Raw genomic sequence first — 23353 nt, forward strand, 5'->3', positions numbered from 1 at the left:
GCGACGAACATTGATGTCTCGCCAATCAACTAAATATAACGAAATGAAATGGAGAAGAAATGTCTACGGTATTTTTAACGGGTTTCTAAGAACAATAAATAATAGAATGGAATTTTTATGTAGGCATACGAGAATTACGATCTTTATGACTCTTAAAACAAATGGATGATTTTATGCTAGCGTGATTTAATATTATGGAAAAGACAAATATGTACCCACATTTTGAGATGTTTATGCTAGGATAGGATTATATATCATCATAGGTAATAAACATATATCTTCAAGATGCACTATAGACACCAGAAAACTGTTGAACTACAACGTATAGTCTAAAAATAAAACGATATGAAATACGTTCACCTCACAAAGGACGTTTGGCTTTCATGTCAATCATCGGCAGTAATAAAACCAGTATCCTCACATTGATATTCAGTTATCCCATGGCTATAACTAGGGGTGAGATATTCCACCCTTCCTTTAGTTATTCAATCTGTATGACCGTTTAAATTTTCCACACTTTGCGGGTAACTCCAATAAGATTTGAATGTAATATCTCAGTTTTATAGCTCTTGACCGATCATTTTAAGAATTGGTGGTTTAGTCTGAATTTGAAATGAATTACAAGGGTCGGTACTCCCTTCAAAATAATATATTCAGAATTGATACTATTAATATTAAAATGTAAAATCAAAATGATATTATAATTGTGTTTCATAATTTTCATGACTTACTCTGGTAACCGTTGAAACATTACTTTCTAATTATTTGAAAAATCGTTTGTTAAAATAGATGCAAATGTTGTACTCCTTACTCTAGTTTTTTTCTACTTAGAACTAATGTAATGTTACGATTACTCAAAATGAATAACATAACTTCAATATGAATAAAAGGGTCATAAGTCCGAGATATTGATCCTAAAAGTAAAATAAAATACCCTTACCAATGTATTACAAAATCCTAGATTTTCAAGCATCGACTTTATTTTATAACATTGTAGGAATCTTTCGAGCCAAAGTACTACGAGAGTCTCGTGTAATAAAAATGTTCACTTGTATTAAGCGTGTATGACTCTGTATATTAATGTGAACAGGTGTGAACATTGTCGCCAACTACGTCTAGTAAAATGATATGAGTACTAACGCTTGTCACTTAGTACCAAGTATAAAAATATCACATGAATAACCACGGTTTATTTTAGGTCAAAAAGCTATATTTTATTTTATTTAAATACTTAATAGTTGCTCATGAAAGCGAATAGGCTCGAAGTATTACAGTTAATATTATTCAACAAGTTAATCATACGAAGTTATTCATTTCGACGTGGGAGAAGTTGAATCTCTACGAGTATTTTACGGTATAACGTGTGTCGTGCTTAAATATTCAGACTTTACAAGGTGCCGGCTTCTTGGAGAAGCATTCTTTCACGGCATTGTTCTTTCTTTCTGAACGTTGTTGCTTTAGAATAGAGGCAATCAAATGTACGAACACGTCCTTTGTGTATAACAAGACAAGAAAAGTGTCACAACAACTTCTAAGACCGTCAGCTTTTTAAAGTTTAAATCTGGCCTTTGTACCAGCCTCCCCAAAAATAGCGAGCCTTTCTTAACCTTTTAAGGTGAGATTAATCACAACTATAATACCTAGAATGCCACGAATTTTAATGTTCCAAGTTTTCGCGGGACTTTTGTGAATTTGCTCTCAGCGTTTTATGAAATGCTTTGACCTCAAGACACAATACCTTCCAAGGGAAACAATAAAGCTGTTAAGATGATAAATCTACAAAAAATTAAAAAGGTACCTTTATTAAAATGTTAATAACTGGGAGAGACAGTTCTTGGTATAACAATCATTTCACCTCTAGGCCTCTTCGTTACATGATTCTTATATTTTCCATTGTTGCTTTCTACAACAGATAATAATATGTACGTTTGACTTTGATTATAAAAAAACCTTTCGTATAAACCTGATAGGTGCAGTGCAAATGTATGGATGCGCGCACACTCTATTAACAATGTGTGCTAAGAATAGGTTATTCAGTCACTTGCGTGGGTGTCTATTGAGTGAAACTTGCACTACATAACAGTCAGCTAAAAAAGTAAAACATTAATTAGGAACAAAAATAACGCTTCCACTCACGGACTTTCAAACTATAAAGTTAGTGAACAGTTTGTTCAAAGTCTTTACACATAATATACAGTTCCTCATAGTTTTCAATTATATTAAAAGCATCGCACATGTTTCGTGCACGGCGGTCAGATAGACAGGTAGTTGTCAATTTTAGGAACGTTGCTCGTACTTGTCAAAACCAGTATGGATCCCATGTGGCTCGCGGTGGGGTGATTATAAATATATTTACGTATGTAATCAATTTTAGGTGGGTGACATGTTTACCTAAGGATATAACAATATAATATCTATAATTGCTTTGTATGTTTACACCTACCTATCGTATATAAATAGTGAAGACGGCGGCAATGAATATAGCCTGTTACGTTTTCTATATACTCGTATGTACGTCACAGCTCTGTATGGCTTCAAACAAAGCAATAGCTCTCAAGCTTGCAGTTTTATTTCTAAGGAAAACTGTGAAAGGTTGTTTCTATCTTAAGCTCTATTCAGACTCAAAGGTTTGACCAATCTAATACTTTCAAAAAGACCGCGATCTTTTCTCCGCATTCGTTTCATTTCTATGAATTTTAAAGGTTCATTTCAGGATACATTTGCACTTGACTGGGTTTATATTCGCTTTGGTCCTCATTTATTCTGTTTGAATTTCAAAAAAAGCAGATCAATATCTAAGTACAATATCAAAAAGGTCCTTTGAGGTTAAAAATATCTGGGTAATTAAATAATGAGTTATTTTGGTCACCCTCGTGTAATACCCTATTTTTAACATAGCAATTTCATTAAAGATGTATAAAACATTCAAGTATATTATCTCGTAAAATACCTGTATTCTAAAATGCGCCACTTCATTATAATGCTAAAACTATTTTTTTACGTTAACGGGTTAATTGCATAACAGACTTAATTAATAGTTAAACAATGGGTGTAACATTAGTACATGGGTCAATAAGTGAGTTAATGGACTACTATTAACCTTTGAGTCGTGGAATCTCTAGTGAGCTAGCAAACTGTGTAACATAATCGTGCTTCATTTCTAGCGTATTAAATGTATTTGCAAAAACTACTCGAGAGAATACCGCGGTGAAATAAAACCACTTTCTAAACGATACAAATCGTTAGTGTACTAACGACTTGCAACGTTTATTTAGTCGTATTTCATGATTTGAACGGAAAAATAAATATCATTGGTGTCTTTTACTCCCTCGGGCTGTAAGGGAAACAATTTGTTACCGGAAATTTCTCTATTTGTTTCGGAAACCTCTAGGGGTGTTCACTGACCATAAAGTACGTAATACGCGGTTTTAATTGCTACCAATATACACAAAACACATGTGTGCCAGCTTTGTGTTCTCTTAGCGGAATTTGTATAGGCCACAATGAGGTTTGACACAAAACAAAATGGGTGCCATTGTTTTAATATTGTGGTACCTTCGCGTTTTTGTTTCACTTTGTACGGAAATGTTAGCGAGAGATCTCCTCTAACATATTTTTTCATATGAATATTTTTCTTGTTCCGTAATACTTTTGACATTTGTGAGTGTTACGATATCAATAAGAGTGCGGAGTTAATCTTGAGATGAAAACGACGAGTTGGTATGTTATTGGCAAAAGCTGTATTAACACGCTTGTTATTTTTCGTTAGAATTACGAAAGAGGAACATACTAAAACGTTTATTACTAAGTTTTTGCCCATACCAAAGCAAAACAAGAAAATATGTAACGTATTATTGACACACCGGTACTTTCTAAGTAACATTACTTAAAGTTAAGTACGTTGTATGATGTTTGTACCGTTGTCCCTAAACAGATGAAGTCCTCGAGGTTTGAGATGATAATATGTATATTTACAATGGTATGCAATATTCCACTTAAGTTTTGATATTAACTCCACATTTTGAAGATACGAACAATTTGACGTCAACTTTGACTAGTCGTATATGTACATTATTTGTAGGAACTGTTTGTAGACCGCTTTATTAAAAGACTACTAGTATTATGCTCGTCATAAGTACAGGTTTGTTCAATAATAAAATTACTACATAATAATCTATACTTACTAATATTATAAAGCTGAAGAGTTTGTTTGTTTGTTTGTTTGAACGCGCTAACCTCAGGAACTACTGGTCCGATTTGAAAAATTCTTTCAATGTTAGATAGCCCATTTATCGAGGAAGGTTATAGGCTATATATCATTACGCTACGACCAATAGAAGCAGAGTAGCAACAAAAAATGTGACGCAAGCGAAGTTGCGCGGGTCAGCTAGTTATATTATAAATGCGAAAGTAGCTCTGTCTGTCTGTTACTCAATCACGCCTAAATTACTGAACCATTTTGCATGAAATTTGGTATGGATATGTTTTGATACCCGAGAATGGACATAGGCTACTTTTTACCCTGGGAAAATTACGCATTCCCATGGGAAAATTCAGGTGGCGGACGAAGTCGCGGGTAAAACCTAGTGAATTATAGAAGAACTTATAATTTTCGCACGTAATCTTTTTCTAGCCTGCTTAAAAATAACATGTTACAAGTCTAATAAGATACGAGAAATAACATAATGACTAAACCATTAGAATTTAAAGCTTTTCGTTTGGCAACTGAAAGAATGGTCATGAATATTCAGGCGGCGTATCAAAGCGACGACTTAATCGTACTGCTATAACTAAAGCAATGTTATATATTCTATTGTTATATTTTTATATATTTACATACTTACCTGATATTCAATCGGGTTATATGTTATTTTTTAAATACTAAGACTGTCATATACTTTTCGAATACTATTTGTTCCCTTAGCATATGTCGAACACATAAGTTATAAGCAAATTATAAAATATATATTTTTCTGAGTACCGGTTACTTATAATTCAGGTTAATAAACGATAGAAAGTTTACTGACACCACGAATTATGTACTTTGAAAGATTTCACAACTGAATCTTACTTTTTTATTCAGAAATACAGAAATAACTTAATATATTTTTATCCTATCTTCCAAGTAACAACAACAGTTAAGTCTGATATCTTTAGCCGAATCAAAAAACATATTATTGTTTAATTTCTCCTAACTTTGTTCTCGGGATAAACAATACTTTTTCTTTACTTTAACCGTTTTTTAAATTATTCACAAAAAATGCTTTACAAACGTCGTTCTTTTGATTGTAGTCTTATGAATGTCCAACTAAATTATGATTAAGTTTGTGTTACCTATGTCTCTAATTATATTTTACTAGCTGACCCGCGCAACTTCGCTTGCGTCACATGAGAGAGAATGGGTCAGAATTTTCCACGTTTTTGTAACACTTTACTGTTACTCTGCTCCTATTGGTCGTAGCGTGATGATATAAAATATGCTTTTCTTAACGAAAAATATTCTCAAAATTATTTATATCTCATAGTATAACGAAGTCGCGCTAAGGCATATTCGCCATTAAAACAGTTGCCATGACAACGGAATTTTGTTAATTACAACGTCATTAAAATATTGACTATTCGGGACTTCGTTCGCCACCTGAATTTTCCAAAAAAAAGTAGCCTATGCCCTTTCTCGGGTATCAATATATCTCCATACCAAATTTCATGCAAATTGGTTCAGTAGTTTAGGCGTGATTGAGTAGCAGACAGACAGACAGACAGACAGACAGAGTTACTTTCGCATTTATAATATTAGTATGGATTTATAATAATTTCCATGGTAATTCTTTCAGTGTTAGATAGCCCATTTAACGAGGAAGGTATCATCAAGCTACAACCAATAGGAGCATTGTAACAGTAAAAAATGTTACAAAAACGGGGAAAATTACGACCCATTCTCTTTTATGTGACGCAAGCAAAGTTGCGCGGGTCAGCTAGTCTCAATGTAAAGCACCAATTCTTTGATAAGTATTCATCAATCTCGTATTATCAATAGACAAGACATCATAAACTATTTCTAAGGGGTTCATTAGTAAGTAATTTGCCGGAGGGTGCCGACAGGGGCCGATAAAATCCGAATCATTGATCAATTAGTGTCGCGCTCACGATATATCGCCGTTGTTACGATGAGTGTGGGAATACTGTTGCTCTATTGTAGATTTGTATTGGTTCTTCTTGTAGTTTATTTTCTAATAATTTCAACAAAGACATGCGAAAAAAGGGTAAAATATATTTAAACTCCACAAGTTCACACTTTCCGTTTGTATAAAAAGTTCATACAACTCGGGACTTGCAATCAATGTGGTGTATGTATATATATATTGTATATTTCATTAAGTTTGTTAGTGTATTTAGAGGTACAATATGCACTGAGACAATTTCCCAGTAGATTGTTTTATATGTCAATAAATGCAAAGACCGCAGATCACAAACCACACTTGTTTTCAATTTCATTTCAATATCAAACGACGAATTGCATTCCGCAGGAGCACCGCATAAAAACAATCAACGCGGCGGCTTTCTCATATTTAAAATGTACACTAGTTGATTTACAAATGATTAAAATTGCATATTCACCTTTATAAAGGAGATTACATCGAATCTTTTTTTTGCAGAGCGTTGTAACTAAAATTAAAATTCAATACTATAATTGTTAAGTGATATTTAGATGACAACAAGGTCTCTAAATTCATTTGTCTAACAGTAATAACATCGACAAAAAGGTATAATCTCCTATTTCGTTGTTATACCTTCGAAACGCACAAATTACGACGAGGTCGTATTTTTCATAGAGATAGAGTGGAATTTGTTGTAAACATACACTAGACAATGTTCATACAAATGCTTAATTCATAGATGACATTCTCACACGGATACAACACGTCATGCCCCCGTCAGGGTGAACTATAAAACACTGTCATGCAAATAAACGTTGGTAGTGCACATAATGCGATTTAGTTCCGGATATAACGTTAGATTAGCCCAGGCTTAGGGCTTCCGTGCTCCGTACATATTTAGGTGTACGGCATGTGTGTGTGGCACTCGCAATCATCTGTCCATGTCCCTTTGTTTGTCGCCAGCCTTCCTATTAAATCTGTTTAGTCACACACGTAGCAATCAGAATGGGTTCTCCAGTTCTAGCTGCCGAAGGCTTACGAATGTAATTTCGTAGAGTTTAGGTGTTTTAGTGCAAGGTAAAAAATATTCATAGGTGTTGTTCTCTTAAAGGTTACACGGAGTATGTACGTTTAACCTTTAAGGGAACAAAACTTTTTTTTAAATTTAACATAAGTCGGTCACTGAATTTAAAATACAAAGCATCGAAATAAAATAATATCATTATAACGAAGCCGCAATTCTGATTGAGTAGGAATAAATAAGTTCAGGAGTATAACACGAGTGGCACTTTACCTGTACCATTTGTGTATTCTAAAAGTAAACGAAACAAACAGAAAATAATGACACAAAATATTATTTATTCAGAATAAAAATTGAGGTAGCAATTGAGAACGTAGAGCCAATTAAAGCTGTAACCATTTTTAATTATTTCGTATAAAAATGGTTGTAAAAAAAACATGACAATGTCCGGGTATCATTATTATTATGGGAGTTTTAAGTACGCTATTCGCGGTATGGCGATATCTTTCACAATTGTCGGAATAAAAATTAATTCTATGCGATGTATTTCGTTATATTTAATGGCATCAGCTTTGTTACCTTAGGGTGATTATATCAGCAATCAAAAGGGTTATATTTTCCCAGATTTTTGTTATTTGATTTATTGTATCCTAGAAAAATACAGAAACCTCGGAAATCGGTGATTTTTATTTAAATTAAAAATCACCAAGCCGTTATAAAGGGTTGTTCGAAAAATTCTTGGAAGCACTATTATTACATGCAGCGGAACGTAATTTTCCTTTAGATACCCTTTTTGTATTTCCTACCTTCTTTGTTTCTTTGACGTTTGAGAGGAAGATAATTTACATCAGTTCATTATTATCAGTCAGTAGCAACTTGGAGTCTTGATATAAGTTTTACACTGTTTAGAACAATGTGGGTGTAGAGAATAGGCGTAAGTTTGTTTTATTATATTATTAATATTGGATAAGTACTTCATTATCGCATAGAGGTATTATAATATCTTATTATTTGAATACGAATGAGTGTAAAAAGGAAGATTAAATGGACTTTTATTAAATTTTGACGCTCAGTTAGTTTTTAACCTGAACTAATACACATGATACTTTTAACCTCGGGAAATCCTTCTACCTGGCCCAAGTTGCGAGCAGTAACTAGTGTTATTATAACTCTGTTCTGACATACATATGTATATTGTTGTCGCGAGCCGTGATTACCGATTACAGTACGGTTTGATGCTGAAGAGGTAATAATTTGCAAGTGCTGCAATATTCATAGGTCGTTGTCATTGTGGGAGAATGACGTACAAAGTTCAACTGTTTTGTTAATTAACATGCTGCTATTGTGTTATTTTTGCATGTCACACTTTTAGTAGAATAAAAACGTAAGCAACTTGATGTAGTTTGAATGTTAAGTCATTCTTCCTCTGAATGTGCGCTATAGGGTAATGAAATTTATGTACATAATTTTGAATAAGGCGTTATTCTATGGAACTATCTTTTAAACATTATTATGAAACATAAAGTACTTCTCTCTATCACTTCGACATCCGGCTGGCTATCAAGAAATATTGTATGAAAATTGCATCAGAGCCTTTAGCGGAGGCCGTAGCAACTATTTTTGCAGTTCATTTTAAATGTCAATCTCTCGCTACTCGATAGTACCGTCTGTAGATAATTGCAATGCTGACTGTCGTATGGACCACATTCATTTAAATTTCGTTTTTCGTTTATATTTGAGTAAATGTCATTTATTACATCTGTAAGCCTAAACTCATGGAAATAATTATAACATACACGAGGTAACTCTTATTTAATACGTTAAATGTTACACGTGATTCATATGTGAATAAATATAATTTATCTGAGTACTTTCCGTTACAATTTGCTTTAGTTAAACCAAATTTCTATGGACAATGATGTCTATAGAATTTGTCCAAAGTCGATGTTTTGAACGATTTTATTGTCAGTATCATCATATCGACTAGAAGCTAGAAAAATCAATACAATAATAACGTTCGCTTCGAAATCCTCCGCTTGGTTAGCAGGTGGAATTTTGACAGTTTCTATATTTCTACACTTATCTTTTACTTGTCACAACTTTTAATTGAAATGTGAGTCTTGTCGTGTATGATAAACAATTAAGCGATTTTTAAAAGGAGCACACTTGTCAATTCCGGCGGTATGATTTATAATATGTTATTTAAAGTCTATAACCGATTCCCAATTGCAGGCATTGACCCTTAAAATACAGTAAGTAAAATAGGATCCATAAAATATGCGAAACATTTGTCCAAACCTTCAAACCTCTGTCCATTCTGAGTATACTTTTAACGTTTTTCCTAGACTTATATTTGCTTACAAAGTGACAAGATTGCGTGATGTGTAATGGAGTACAGTGGCATAAAAGCCAGTAATGACATTAGCCTGTGGAGTAGTTGACAGTAAAATCTGCGGGATTAGCACTACTGTCATAAAACCGTAATGTGTGTGGACATAAAGCACGTGGCTTCTGCCTTGTTAGTAATATGATGTATAGTAGCAGGAGTATGTTCTTTTACTAACACGGCTGCGTCGGCTATAGTATCGATGTGGTTTTGATGAAAACGTTATTATTGGTAGCAGATTGGTATCTTTAACAATTATTTAAACGGCTACTGTATTAAATTAATATGGTTTTATTGATAGAATTGAAATTTGAATTGAAAATCATAAATTTCGATTTTTTTAAGTTAGTTGAGGTTTAGAATGATGGCTATAGAATCGCCTCTTATTACATGAGACTAACATTGTTAATGGCGAAACGTGGATGTATTTTATAATATTGTACCCACACTTTCGGTTGTCTCTACACTTCTGTAACAGACATGATATTACGTATGTAATAAGTTTAGAACTAAATGTTGCTCAATAGTAGATTCAACGTTCTAATCTATTAATATAAATAGTATAACAAAACAGTTATTTGCATCAGCTAAAATAATAGACTAAAGTTTTAAGGTTTTAAACAGGACCGCAGTTTCGGTTTTATCATTGACAGTCTACCACCGAAATAAAAACGACTACGAGTATTTTATCCTGTGCCGCTAAACCGTGATTTACGTAGAGCGAGCTTAGTAACGGTTTGTTAGAGCATTACTCTCGACTCTGACATCCATTACTCTTTTATGACTTTTGAGTGTTATGCCGAATGATAATGCGTATGTATAAATACGCTATGTACGACAAATAATCATACAGGTCTTATGATCATCATTTCTATCGTTAAAGTACAATTTCAGTACAATGAAAAAGTTATTTTTAAACTGGAGAAACTTTACTGTCATAGTTATAAATTTTAAAATAAAACAAAATAATCTAGAGACCCGTTATCGTGTTCGTCGAGGCAAAGTTAAGAGAACTGGCGAGCAGCACCGTGTCACAAGTTAACATAAATTGTTAACAAAAAAAAAAAACAATCTACATTCGAATACGGTGTGAAATTCAATATCGACTGCTTGCCTGAATGGTTTAGTTCCACAATTCTTTTACCAAATAAATGAGCTTGTGTTCTACCAAAAAACTAAGGTTTATAGAATTAGGAACTCGTAATGTTTTTAACTACTTCGGAAAGCTTTTGAAGTGTCCAGACTAGCGCGGAGGAGTTTTAATTTAGTGGTAGCTCCAGTGAATGTCAATAGTCTGAACTAACAGAGCTATTTGAAAACGATATCCGGCCTTGATTGTACAAACGGTTTGAATGATAGACCAAAGTTTGTGGTACACTCTTGTGTACAGAACGATGTACAAACGGGAACGGTGCGTATTCAAAGCGATGATATGGAACTGCAATTTCGAATTGACTCTTAAAAAAGATAGCTCTTTACTGAGGTACTAGAACGACTACTAGAAGACTCATGACTTTATGTCCCTAAAAAATATGAAGGGTCTAATTACAGTAGTAGATAGTTTTCAGGTTATATGATAGTCAGTGACTTTGCTAATCATTATCCGTAATGAGGATTAGTTTGAAATACCATCTAGTTAAGAAATTGCTTACTTCATATGAAATTGCTAGCAAGAGTCCAAGAAATGAGAGCGTCAACTTAGAACCACTGTAACTTTCTTAAGAACGTATTAACATTTCTTTAACTAGCGTGAAATATGACTTAACACTCATTTAACTCTTACCAAGTAATATTTCAAACTTAACGTAGGAGTTAAATTTACTCACTGAGCAATAATGATTGCGTGTTATGTTTTTACTAAACATGTGTTTATCTGTTTGTCCGCAGCAATGAATATCTCAATGCAGCTTGCGGTGGCAGTGGCGGCGGTGGCATGCCTGTGCGTGGTGGCAGGCGCCCCGGACGGAAGGCTGGCGCGCACCAAGCAACAACGCCCCACCCGCGGCTTCAAGAACGTCGAGATGATGACTGCTAGGGGCTTCGGCAAGCGTGACAGGCCACACACACGGGCTGAGAGTAAGTGCAATACAATACATTGAAATTCAAATTAAATCATGCAAAAATATCGAGATAGTTTTGTCTCTTCCTCCTTCTAAGTCGAATAGCCTACTGAAGGGCTTAATTCTGGTGTTGTCAATTAACATTGAGTTATTATTGTACTATAATCGTCTTGAAATAGAACTGATTGACACCTTATTAAGTTTTCATGTGACAGGAAGATTTGATCGTGTCACAAAATTGAGTAAAGTTTCCGAATACGCCCTATAATTTTCTCTGGTGACAAACAGCCAGTTTTGAACTACAATAACACCATTAAAAATTCAATATGAACCCAATCGAATGAGTTGTAAAAGCACTACTCCGTTATACTGTGTAATAATAAATAATGTCAATGATACTTTTGTACAATTAAATAAATACGTTACAATTTCAATTTCGTTGAGTGGTTTTAAATATTGCATGTAATAAGCGTTACTTAAATTAATTTATATTTTTAATTAAAAGTATCCCTTGCACTGTAATTAACAAATAAACGAACACTTTTGCCTGCTTGTTTAGGCCTAGGCAGAAAGGAACGCAAATTGAGAACGCGTAAATATAGAGATTTTTTGAAAGCCAGTTTATAAGACCCCAAATCTCATTTGCGCCTTTTCCGTCTAGACTGCACCTTAAATTTTATTGAGTGACTGTTTTTTCACAGATTTTAATATTTATGTATAGTTTTTCTACGGTCAAAGGTTTGTCTGGGAACTATAGATGATATTTGTATATTATATTCTGACATAGGAAATACCTGGTAGATAAAACACGTAGATTATTGTATTTATATTTACGAGAATATATACATATATCTACATTTGTTAGTGACTAATTACTTCGCATAATAGAGGGCCTCTAATTAACGAAAATGTAATCCTACTGCCTCACAATATTCGATATTTTGATGCATTTCAAGCCAACATATTCAGTCCTCAATGCAGTCGGATATTCGTAATCAAAGCACATTTCTCTCTGTAGACGTTTTTGTCCTACATAAGTTCCTCTTCCCATAATATAATAGTATGAGTAGTAAACGTCAAGCAAAATGACTTATTACGTTAAAGTAGTTACTCCTACATTTGGTCATATCAAGTGTAGTGTGAGGGTGTAAGGACATCCATCTTGTTGTTCTGTCAACAACTTTCTCTGAACGCAAATGGACCAAGTAATTTGTTTCGAAACATTATAACTCTATCCATTCCGCCTCTTATTCCCTTTTATTGGAATACAAATACTTTACCAATTGCAGGGTTACTTCCTAACTTTTTTCTTTTGTTCGACTTTGATATTCGAAGTTCGATTGTTGCCATTGAATCGTTAGCGATTACCATAATCTAATTTGAAGATGAAATAGTTGTTATTGGTACATTCAATACACTTTTTATGATTTCGGGAAAGGTAAATATGGACATTGAATGAATATAGAGAATGAAAGGTCAAAGAGCGTCTAGGGAGGGTTGACGAGGTGACAGTAGCGGTAACGAAGCTAAGAATGTGACTATTATTCCTCAAGGGGACGTAGAGCATCAAGCGCCAACAAGCCGAGCGCACCGCGGCACGCCCACCTTTAAGAGTCCCACTGTTGGAATCGCAAGAGATTTCGGTAAAAGAGCTCCGGAATTGGACGCTGAAGGTACCACAAAGAGCCTGATTGGGTTTCCGGCCTCGCAGCAATGTGAATGGCAAAATTACGAAACCAACAAAATACCCGACCGTGTAACAGACTTAAGCACAGTCCAAGCTTGTGTTAGGAAATAAAAGCAAAAATCCACTTGAAACTGGTCACCGCAGCCTTTAGACAGGTCGACTCAGAGGCTGTGTCGCTTTATAAATGTTTGTGAAGGATAGGAAACTTATCGCGTGCGATATTGTTATGTTCTATGTTCGATGTGAAGGGTCGTCATCGGAGTCAATGCTCTTTTACTTAGGTAGAATATTAATGGAATTGCCGGCACGATTGCACTTAAATAAAGTGCATTTTCATTGAAAAATGTAACACGATATCCATTTTAATAGGAGTAATTTTAAAAGTGGAGTTCAATTCTCTCTAAATAAAGGAGCAAGTTTTCAGCTTCGGACTACTGTTTCCAGTGGCGGAACTTCAAATACAACAATAAGGAGTTGAAAACTTTTAATCGTTCGTTATGATTGGAAAATACCTGTCGAACTTGTTTGAAATGGAACAAGCGCAGTTGTTAACACCACCCTGACTGGTTGAAAGCTTTATTTTTATGTTGCGTTACTTTTATTTATTACACTTGAACATTTATTCAACATCACATACTACATACTAACATTAAAACACGTACACCTACAGAACAAGAAGGATTCGAAGCGCACGCTCGCAGGAAGTTTATCCCCAGGAGCGATCTGATGGTGGCTTATGACTTTGGCAAAAGGAGTGGTAATGATGACAGTAATGATGAAGGTAAAATATAAACAAGCACACCTCGCGCTAAAAGTGCTTCCAAGCTTAACGAGATTATATTATTAAACTAATAAAAATAAATAAAAATAGACGCTTCTGCAGAAACAGATAAAGATAATGCTTCTTATCGCTTTACAAAATAATTTACCGACGTGACTTGCCGTTCAACAGAGGAGGAAATTAGAGTGACCAGGGGGACTTTCAGACCCAACTCAAACGTACTTATCGCCAGGGGTTATGGGAAAAGAGCCCGTTTGCCAAAGAACGATCGAGGTATTAGTCGAGATAATCTTTGATCAAATATCAAAGGAATCATAAACTATCAGTGACTTTGGTGTCGTCAGACGAAAACCGGCTTAAACCGGCAAAAATATTTATACGATAACTATTGTACCGACCCAATTAAAGCCCGAGGGACCGGCGAGACGGCGTTTTGAGTCAATATACATGCGACACACGCTTATCAGAACATGCTAACATCAAAACATAATTATAAACAAACACATAGCAGCTTTTGTTCGCTTTTTAATCGACAGTATCTAGGTGGGACATTGTGTACGGAAAATACAGCATCATTACGGGTAACAAGTGTACTATCTTCTTTTCGGAGAAAACATAAGTATTCGTGGGCCTTTTTTCACGTGGTACCCGTATTAATGGTGTGTTTATGTGCGTGTGGAGCTGTGATACGGGACACGAGTGTGCCCTTTGACTTGTCTTATTTCTGTTCTGAATGGAAAACTGTGAGAGAACGTATCTCACTTGTGGAGATTTACTCCCGGCCTGTGAATGCTTGTAGCTTTTATTGTGAACGGATGTAACGAGAAGTCTCGTTTTTAATGTTGCTTATTACGTCTTGTGAATGCCTCATTGTTAGCTCAGTTAATTAAAGGGAGCAACAGTTGGTTATTTCGCTCTTTTTATCTGCTGAGGGAGCAGTGTCGATGGAACTCGTTCTGTGCTTTGTACTCGCTTCTGCGAGTATTTGTGAAGAACAATCACGACTGTTCGCTAGGTGTGTAGCAGAAGTTCTGCTCAAATGTTATTGGATATGAATTGATGTTTGCATTCGGAAAGGAATGTTGACATCATTTTATTTCTTCGTGTTGTTAACATATGTTTGTGACGTCACAGTGTACGGTCTGGACAACTTCTGGGAGCTTCTGGAGGCTGCGCCTGAGAGGGAGGGCCAGGAGATCGCTGACGAGAAGACTCTGGAAAGGTAAATATATTAAACTTTTAAAAACTCTTTCGTTTATTTTACAGACCAAACATCAGTCTTGAATAAAAATAAAATATGACTAAATCTGCCTTTAAAAGTAGTTAAAAGTATACCAGAAACATTTAATCATAATTTTTTAAACAATGTTATAAAAACTACCCAATATTTATTTTAAGATAAAAATCTTCGGAAAATCGGTTTATACTTGAGAAAGTTTATAGTATCATATACACATAACAGACGCTAGCTTGCCTGTCTGCTGCCAGACACCCTTTGTCTCACCAGACTATTCTTACAACAATATGTGAAAGTTGCAAGTAATGTGATTACATAATCTAATGTAAATATGCTCCTGTGTTCTGTGCTACAGGAAAATACTTTAGACCAACCTACTTACGAAGAACTGTTTCACACACAGCGTATTGAAAAAATAACACTCCAATCAAATCAACCATGTGAAAATATGTTTACATTTCAGCAATTTTTAATAAATTTATCTCGGTTTAAAACAAGCACAAAACACGCAAAAAGACAAAACTTAAGTTTGAAAGTGTCTCGGTTAGTTAAGTTACGAAACAAGACGCTTCACGAGATAATATGTGAGTAAGCTTCTTTAAAATAAATATACTTGAATCTTGCGTCAAGACAATGAGTGTAGCAGACACGGCAGCAGATTTAGTGAAATTGGTATGTTGTTGAGTATAACAGTAATTTTGTTGATACCCAGGTGGGGTATAATGCGTAGTATGGATAGTAAGTGCTCTTGTATGTAAAAGTACTCCAGCTTTATATTACTATTAGGTTGTTTAGTTTTCTGCTGAAGTAAGGGTACCGGATAATCTGGAGGTAGTGATAAAAAATATGGTGATGTAACTTTGTTCATCTTACAAAAATATTGTGCTAAAGTTACAAAATATAATTGTGACTTTAAGAAGCATTTTCCCTTTGCTGCTTTTCAGTCTTTTAGGGGTGGTTTATGGAGACTATAATACAGAATCCCGAATTTATAAATAGTATTAATTGAGTATAAATGACGTCATTTAAATAACAATAGTAATCACAAACTGCATATTAATCCCAAATATCGCTAAATACCAATTTGCCATGAAATCGCTCCAATCAAGAATTTATTACTAATTGCTACACTGAAACTAGAAATCAATTACGAATTGCAGAATTAGCATTAGCTGTGCCAGTTTCAATTAACTTGTAATACAATATTTTGTTGGTTAGCTAACGCACATGATTTGATTGTAATTTAAATCGTTTTAGTTTTAATGGGAACTGTATAATTTTGCATCGACGTAATATTTTGTAACCTTTAACAATACGTTAAATGATAATCGAAAACGTTTCTAATTTGCTACTATTGATACTAAAATAGACTTCAAATATTTTATTTATAGATTCAGTGTTCATTTCAGAATTTATTTATAGCAACACAAAGTGAATTGTTACATATTTCGATTGAAAGGAAAACCTATCAATGACTTTTGAGTACAGTTGCAATGAAATTGGTTTCTAAAAATATTTATAAAATATTAGTCAGCTTAACTGCAGGCCTGACGCGAAACATACTAATAATATTTGTTTTTATTTGCTTAGTTAAGAATGATAAGAATTTTCAAGAAAAGGGTTTTAATAAGCAAGGGAAACATTAACGTTTACACGTGCAAAGCTATGTTGCTAAATCTTAAAATACGCAGAAATGAAGGTAACGTATCCGGCCTTTAACCAAACAGTCAATTTTTGGGCAAGCATATACTAACATTAACTGAGTATCGTCGTAGAGACATTGAATCTATTAATTACATGATTGTTTTTTTAATGGAAAAGTGAAACATTTTAATACACATATCTTTTTTCTCTCTGCCGTTTCGTGTGTCATCTATTGATATGAACTGCATTGCACCAAAGTAAGCTTTTTGTAATACGAATATAAGTCTATTGTTTTTTACAAACAGCAAAACGCGAGTAGAGAATAGAAAGTGATGGTATAATCCGTCTCAATTTGCGCGTGTGCCCAGTAATTTGATTTACTTAACATGACAATATTTACCCGGCGAATTGTGTTGAAATAACGCCAATTTACACTGAGGTCTCCACAAACAGAGGTACAGTGGCTAAATTGTTGGGAATGAAAGCTAAATGTATTGTATAACGATGTTGAACAGTTTTATTGTGGAATTATATAAGGATGCATCGCAAAAACTAATTTTAATTTCTACCTTGCTATATAATTTGATACTTATATTAAATATTTGCAGAAAAACCCAGCCTATACACACTTCCCTCTATTTTTAACAGCATTAGTCAAGCAATCATTTAGTTACACTAATCTTGTATACGGAACACCACTCTACTATAAATACATCTTCTGAAAACTAAGTGATTTCTCACTTAGTAAAGTAACAAGTATATAATAAAAATAAAGTGTCGGTCAGAGATCCGAACTTTTGTGAGCACAAATGACGCGAGGGGTGAGATAAGTCTCCGTACAAACACACCGCCCACGCTATTGTATTTCACTGATAAGATTTGGCATTTAGCAGATTCGATCTGCAATCCGAATACCTTCTGCGACACCGATAAACGGGGACTGTTTGCTTTAATAAGTAGAAGTTAAAATTAGAAAACCGTATCGGTATTCTATTTTTCTCACGATAAGCAAAGAAATTTACACACATATTTTTGTATTGCTCTCCCAATTTGGAAATTCTCACTACTACCGTATGATACGATATAATGATATGTTGACAGATACTCATCGATCTAAGTAAATCTAATTATAGAATTCTCACTACTTTTCCAATATTTCTGAAGGTATAAATAGCAGTAGTATTTACAATTTGACTGCCTCCATGGCGTAGTGGTTTAGGTCGCCACGCCGAAACCACTGCAACGGGAGGTCGTGGGTTCGATTCCCACACGGGACAATTATTTGTGCGATCCACAAATAATTGTTTCGGGTCTGGTTGTGCTTTGTGTCCGTTGTTTGTATGTTTGTAAAAGTCCCCGCGACACAAGAGCAATTCTTAGTGCGGGAGTTGTCTTTTAAAAAATAAAAATAAACAAAAAATAAACAATACTTATATTTTCGATCTTACTAGAATTGCTACGTGCGTAGCAGTCGCTACGATTTGTAACTGCTACGAAGCGTAGACAAGTCTATTGGAAAGTTATAATAAGCGTATTGCAGTAATAACCGCACGCGGATAACCAAACTTAAGTGGCAATGGGCAGGACATTTGGCTAGACGTGAAGACGGAAGGTGGACCAAAGCAATCACTGAATGGCGGCCATGGAATGGGCGAAGGTCTCAAGGAAGGCCTGCAACTAGATGGTCGGACGACATTGTTAAATGTGTAGGGCCGAAATGGATGAGACAAGCGGAGGACCGTATAAAGTGGCGTGCTGAGGGGGAGGCCTATACTCAACAGTGGGTGGATACGGGCTGATTAGATAGATAGATAGATTGCAGTAAAAGTAGAGCGTGAAAAATGCAAATAAATATTTTCTGCTCCGTTGTAGTATGAATCATAGATATTATGTTATTTCTGTCGAACACCCACAATACGTATGCATATATCCCCTTTTTCATCGATACCTTAACCCATTTAACCTAATCCTATATATGTTACATGTCTCACTGAAGCTATACAGCCATATTATGACGTCATTTTACTCATGTGAAGATATTGCGTCATCAATTTCATTTCATTCACACTTTTTCGAACGCTACGAATTTCCTCTTTACATAAACTGTGCATTAGGTGTTATACGGTGAATGATAAAAAATGTTTGAAGCAATACTTCGGGCTTAAGCTTAGCTTTTCGTGGATTTTATGATCAACATCGTAAAATGTAATTCATAGTTGTTTTATAATAGGTCTTTATAAGACATATTATGCACTTTATCACCAGATAATTTTCTGACAATAATGTCATAATATGCATATAGTTACTCACTACTTATAATTTAGATTTAGAGTTACTTTTCAATTAATCAAAAGTGTGCGTTGCTCCTTAAAAGGCACGTTGTCACCGGTTTAACAAGATTATAGAACCGAATGCAAGTCTATGAATAAACGCCTAACAGTGTTTATTCCGAATACGACGAAATGTAAAAGCCTCAGTGATTGTTATTTATTTTGACAGCTGTATAGAGAGCTCCAATCCGCATTTCAAAAAAATGTCTTTGAACTATTAATTAGTGGATTCTCGTGTATACGAATCAAAACTACGTTTAAAAGCAATTATATCGCAAAAGAGACTTAATGTAGCCGAAAAATACTCGAAACATGCAAGGCATTAAATTTTTTTTTTTTATTCTTTTATTTGTTAACCCGGGAAACTGGGTTGTGGAGGTCAGATAGGCAGTCGCTCCATGTAAAACACTGGTATTCAGCTGCAACCGGTGAGACTGGCAGCCGGCTCTAACATAGTTTGCAAGACAGGTTAAGCCACGATGACAATTCTATGCCTCCGATAATAATATTTTGTTTGTCACCAGCATTCCTCTGGATTGGTTTGTGAACGAGATGCTGAACAACCCCGACTTCGCACGATCCCTTGTACGCAAGTTCGTTGACCTTAATCAGGTAATGTTTTTTTAAGACATAATAATACACAACTTATACACAAACAGACATCTTATTTTTATCTTAATAGAGTATAATATATGTCATTCTTCTGAACATTTACACACATTTACTATAAATATCTCCTAGCGTTATCTGCATTTATCAAGTATTCGTTGCTGCTGTCGCCCTGCACTTTTTCAATTTGCAAAGATTTACTGCCGGCACTTTATCATCTAGAAACTGTGTTTTTTCTTCAGAAAATGTGGTTATTTTAAACTGACATAAATAAGATACTTTTTCTAGACTTCTAACAGCATTAATAAATAACATGTTTATAGGAACTCATTCATATAAATTGTCTAACAGGTGCACTGCAATTGAAAACACTTTCATCTTACTTTACATAACAAGACCTTTATATCCGGATTACCTACAGGTTTAAGTTTAGTTTAGTTTAGGTTGTAGTCATCACAAAAGCCCACACGGGTTTCTAAGGTGAAATTAATATGCGCAGCGTGATAGGTAAATAAGTGGCTAGACTAGGGTGTACACTGTACAGTGTGTACATCGGCTTAGCGCTTAGTGCCTAAACCCCCTTTACTAAGTGTTTGGAATTTGTAGGGGAATGAACTCATCCGGCTAGGCTATGTACTTTTAAATAGTTATTTTATATTGGTGAATTTATGACCTGGTTTAATACTGTTTAAATCTATAGTTTAGATATTTTTTTTATAAGGGAATTAAAATTTTTGGTTTGTAGGTCCTAAAATCGAAATATGAATCCATTGAATCCTTCTGCTATTCTTTTATCATTACAAAAATAAAAAACAATTTTAGTCGAATTTACACATTTATAGAACAAGAAATACGTTTAGTAATGTACATAACCTTTATAGATTTTAATTATGAGGTGACGGTTATAAATAGAATCCTATGATTCAGGAGTTCAGTTGTTAGGTACTGGTTTAGGTAGTGATATATTATTGTATGTCAACCTTCTGCGTTATTAATGGGTTCAGAAACATGGGTAGGTGCCTTTGACGGTTAAAAGGTTGAAGTTAATGACTAGAATTAGTAATACTTGTTGAAGAACTTAAAATAACTTTAGCAAAAAACAAGCTTTTATTTCAAATGCCTAATAAATAAAGTTAACGTACGATTCATATAAAAAAAATCTCCTTATTTCAGGTAAGTCCACCGATAAGTAGATATAAAGAAAAGTTTAATATTTGTTTCAGAAGTGTACTAAAGAGTTCGTCAAAGTTTTCATGTCGAAATTTTGTATGTACTTTGGCAAAAGATTTTAATTAAGTGTAATAATTGGAAACCTGGTCGTGGACGACATCTGTTCGTTGGGAGTATTACGACATTGTTAAATAAAAAAGTTTTCTAAATTCTTTGTTTGAGTAAATACTTTTGGAATCACTTGATTGTTTGGTACAATCTCAGCTTAATTACATCATAAAAATATTGAAATGTTTTGTCGTCATTTGTTGCAAGACGTTTTATTTTTCGGTTTCCATAATCTATTAGACGTGTTAGCTAACCACTACCACAAACAATATATTGAGAATATTAAGGGTGTTCATACACTGTGTAGAATGAAACGACTACCACTGTTTGTAAACTCCACATTCATATTATTATATTGCCTATATTTGTAAGATTGACTAAGGTTTGTGTTTGTCCACAGGACGGCATGCTATCATCGGACGAACTACTCAGGAACGTGGTTTAAACATACGTTTTGTTATCGTTAGTACTGGAATACCATCTATTATTTACACTCTGTTACTATCAATATATTTTATATAATCTATTTATCGTTCAGTTACAGAACTTGTAACGTTACTGTGATATCAAATAATTATCTTCACGCATACGAAAATTATAAAAAAAAACTTCTTTCATTTATTTAATGTTAATTTTAAGAATGTTGTTTGGATATTACGATTGTTGTAAATAATTTAAAATATGATGTCGATGGCATAAGAGTTGTCTGTCCATAGTAATACTCTTTATATCTAAAATGTAGATTAATATTCGTTGTAACTTGGAGTTTTGTTTGTCTTATGTGCCGCGTTCAGATCAAATGATAATTACATACATGTATAGATGATCGTCAACTTTCCGGTCTTAGCTTGGCATTGTGTCGCAATACACAAGTGTAACCATCTGATACCACTATGTCATTGTTGCAGCAAGGTTTGACGGAAGCGGAGACAAGCACAACGGAGTTTAATAACCAAATGGAATTGAAGCGCCGTAATGCTCGATGCTCGCTCGGAGTTTCCGCTTTAGTGAAACCGTGCCCTTACGCTTGTACTCAACTATTTCTGGAAATGTAGCGATTCTCTTAAACGCAATTTAATCATGATCCATCGAGGGTTTAGATCAAAGTAATTTAAGAGGTACAAGACTAAAATGTATTTTAATGTTAGACATTATTTGAACTTACTCTGTTTACATGTTTCGACATCTTAATGTAATTTTCAATTATCTAAGGGGAAAGGCGAACTAACGATCTATGAATTGTATCCTTCTATGAGTATTTAGGCTGGGTCACATCGTATCCTATTTGAGTCAATTTTCATAGATGAAGTTGTAATTTTAGTGGAGTCTGTCCTTTTAATACTTGCTCTACATACATACATGTAATTAATATTGTAATGGATATAATAAAAACATATTTTTAGGCGATAAAATATTCGAAAACTGAATGTTTGGATACCCATCATTTAATTAGTTCGTTGTTAATTACCACTGTCGACGTTATGAATGAAATAAAATAAATATATCTGGTATCGAAGTTTTCATTTTATTTTCCCTACTCCCTTGTAAAAAAGATATTTTGGTATCTTATAAATACGAAGTTAAGCATAATATTGTGCAAGGAACTTTTAGAGGAAAGTAACTTTTAAATATCCTGAAGTTATAACAAAGCGTCTTCCTGAAATCTTACAAAATATTCAATGGAATATCACAACTCGTGTAATGAAAATTTATGCAAATGTAAGTTAGTCTCTTCACAATTTATTAACTCAATCAAGTCAAATTAATTATAGGAAATGAAAGAATTTAATTCTGATAAGTTCATAATAAGTTGCTAATTATTTTGAGAGGGGGAAGTCTGTCTTTTCCTCATTCATTTGAAACACTTAAAACATACAAAAGAACAGGACATTGGTTCACAAAACTAATAATTTTATATTTTCGCAGTATTCTTTTAAGTAAATTACAAATTTTATTCTATAGTTAGACACAGTAGAAATCACCGTGAAATAAGCACTTAGAGATATCAAAACTAATATTATCTTTGTATAACTACATATTTTTATGGATTATATATTATACTCCCAAGTGAAAAAATAGCCATGAACGTGTCACATAGAAATTACGAACTATTCTACATATATTCTACGTCCCTCCCGTGTGTTTTAAACTCACCCTTTATA

General features: G+C 34.1%; 1 protein-coding gene across 4 annotated transcripts in view; it reads left to right on the top strand.

Moving 5' to 3' along the window:
• The window catches only part of LOC142978108 (allatotropins-like), a 36976-nt gene extending 14269 nt beyond the window's left edge, over positions 1-22707 (top strand). Inside the window, exons 2-8 of one of the 4 annotated variants that reach the window (XM_076122396.1) lie at positions 11453-11641; positions 13179-13298; positions 13983-14093; positions 14265-14366; positions 15228-15315; positions 19829-19916; positions 21592-22707. In XM_076122396.1, coding sequence (XP_075978511.1) covers positions 11455-11641; positions 13179-13298; positions 13983-14093; positions 14265-14366; positions 15228-15315; positions 19829-19916; positions 21592-21636 — 741 coding nt within the window. In that variant the 5' untranslated portion in view covers positions 11453-11454 and the 3' untranslated portion in view covers positions 21637-22707. The remainder of the gene's footprint in view (positions 1-11452; positions 11642-13178; positions 13299-13982; positions 14094-14264; positions 14367-15227; positions 15316-19828; positions 19917-21591) is intronic. The other 3 variants (XM_076122394.1, XM_076122393.1, XM_076122395.1) reach the window with 3 other exon arrangements.
• The last annotated feature ends 646 nt before the right edge of the window (positions 22708-23353 follow it).

This window comes from Anticarsia gemmatalis, chromosome 14, assembly GCF_050436995.1.
Source record: "Anticarsia gemmatalis isolate Benzon Research Colony breed Stoneville strain chromosome 14, ilAntGemm2 primary, whole genome shotgun sequence".
Classification (NCBI taxonomy): Eukaryota; Metazoa; Arthropoda; class Insecta; order Lepidoptera; family Erebidae; genus Anticarsia; species Anticarsia gemmatalis.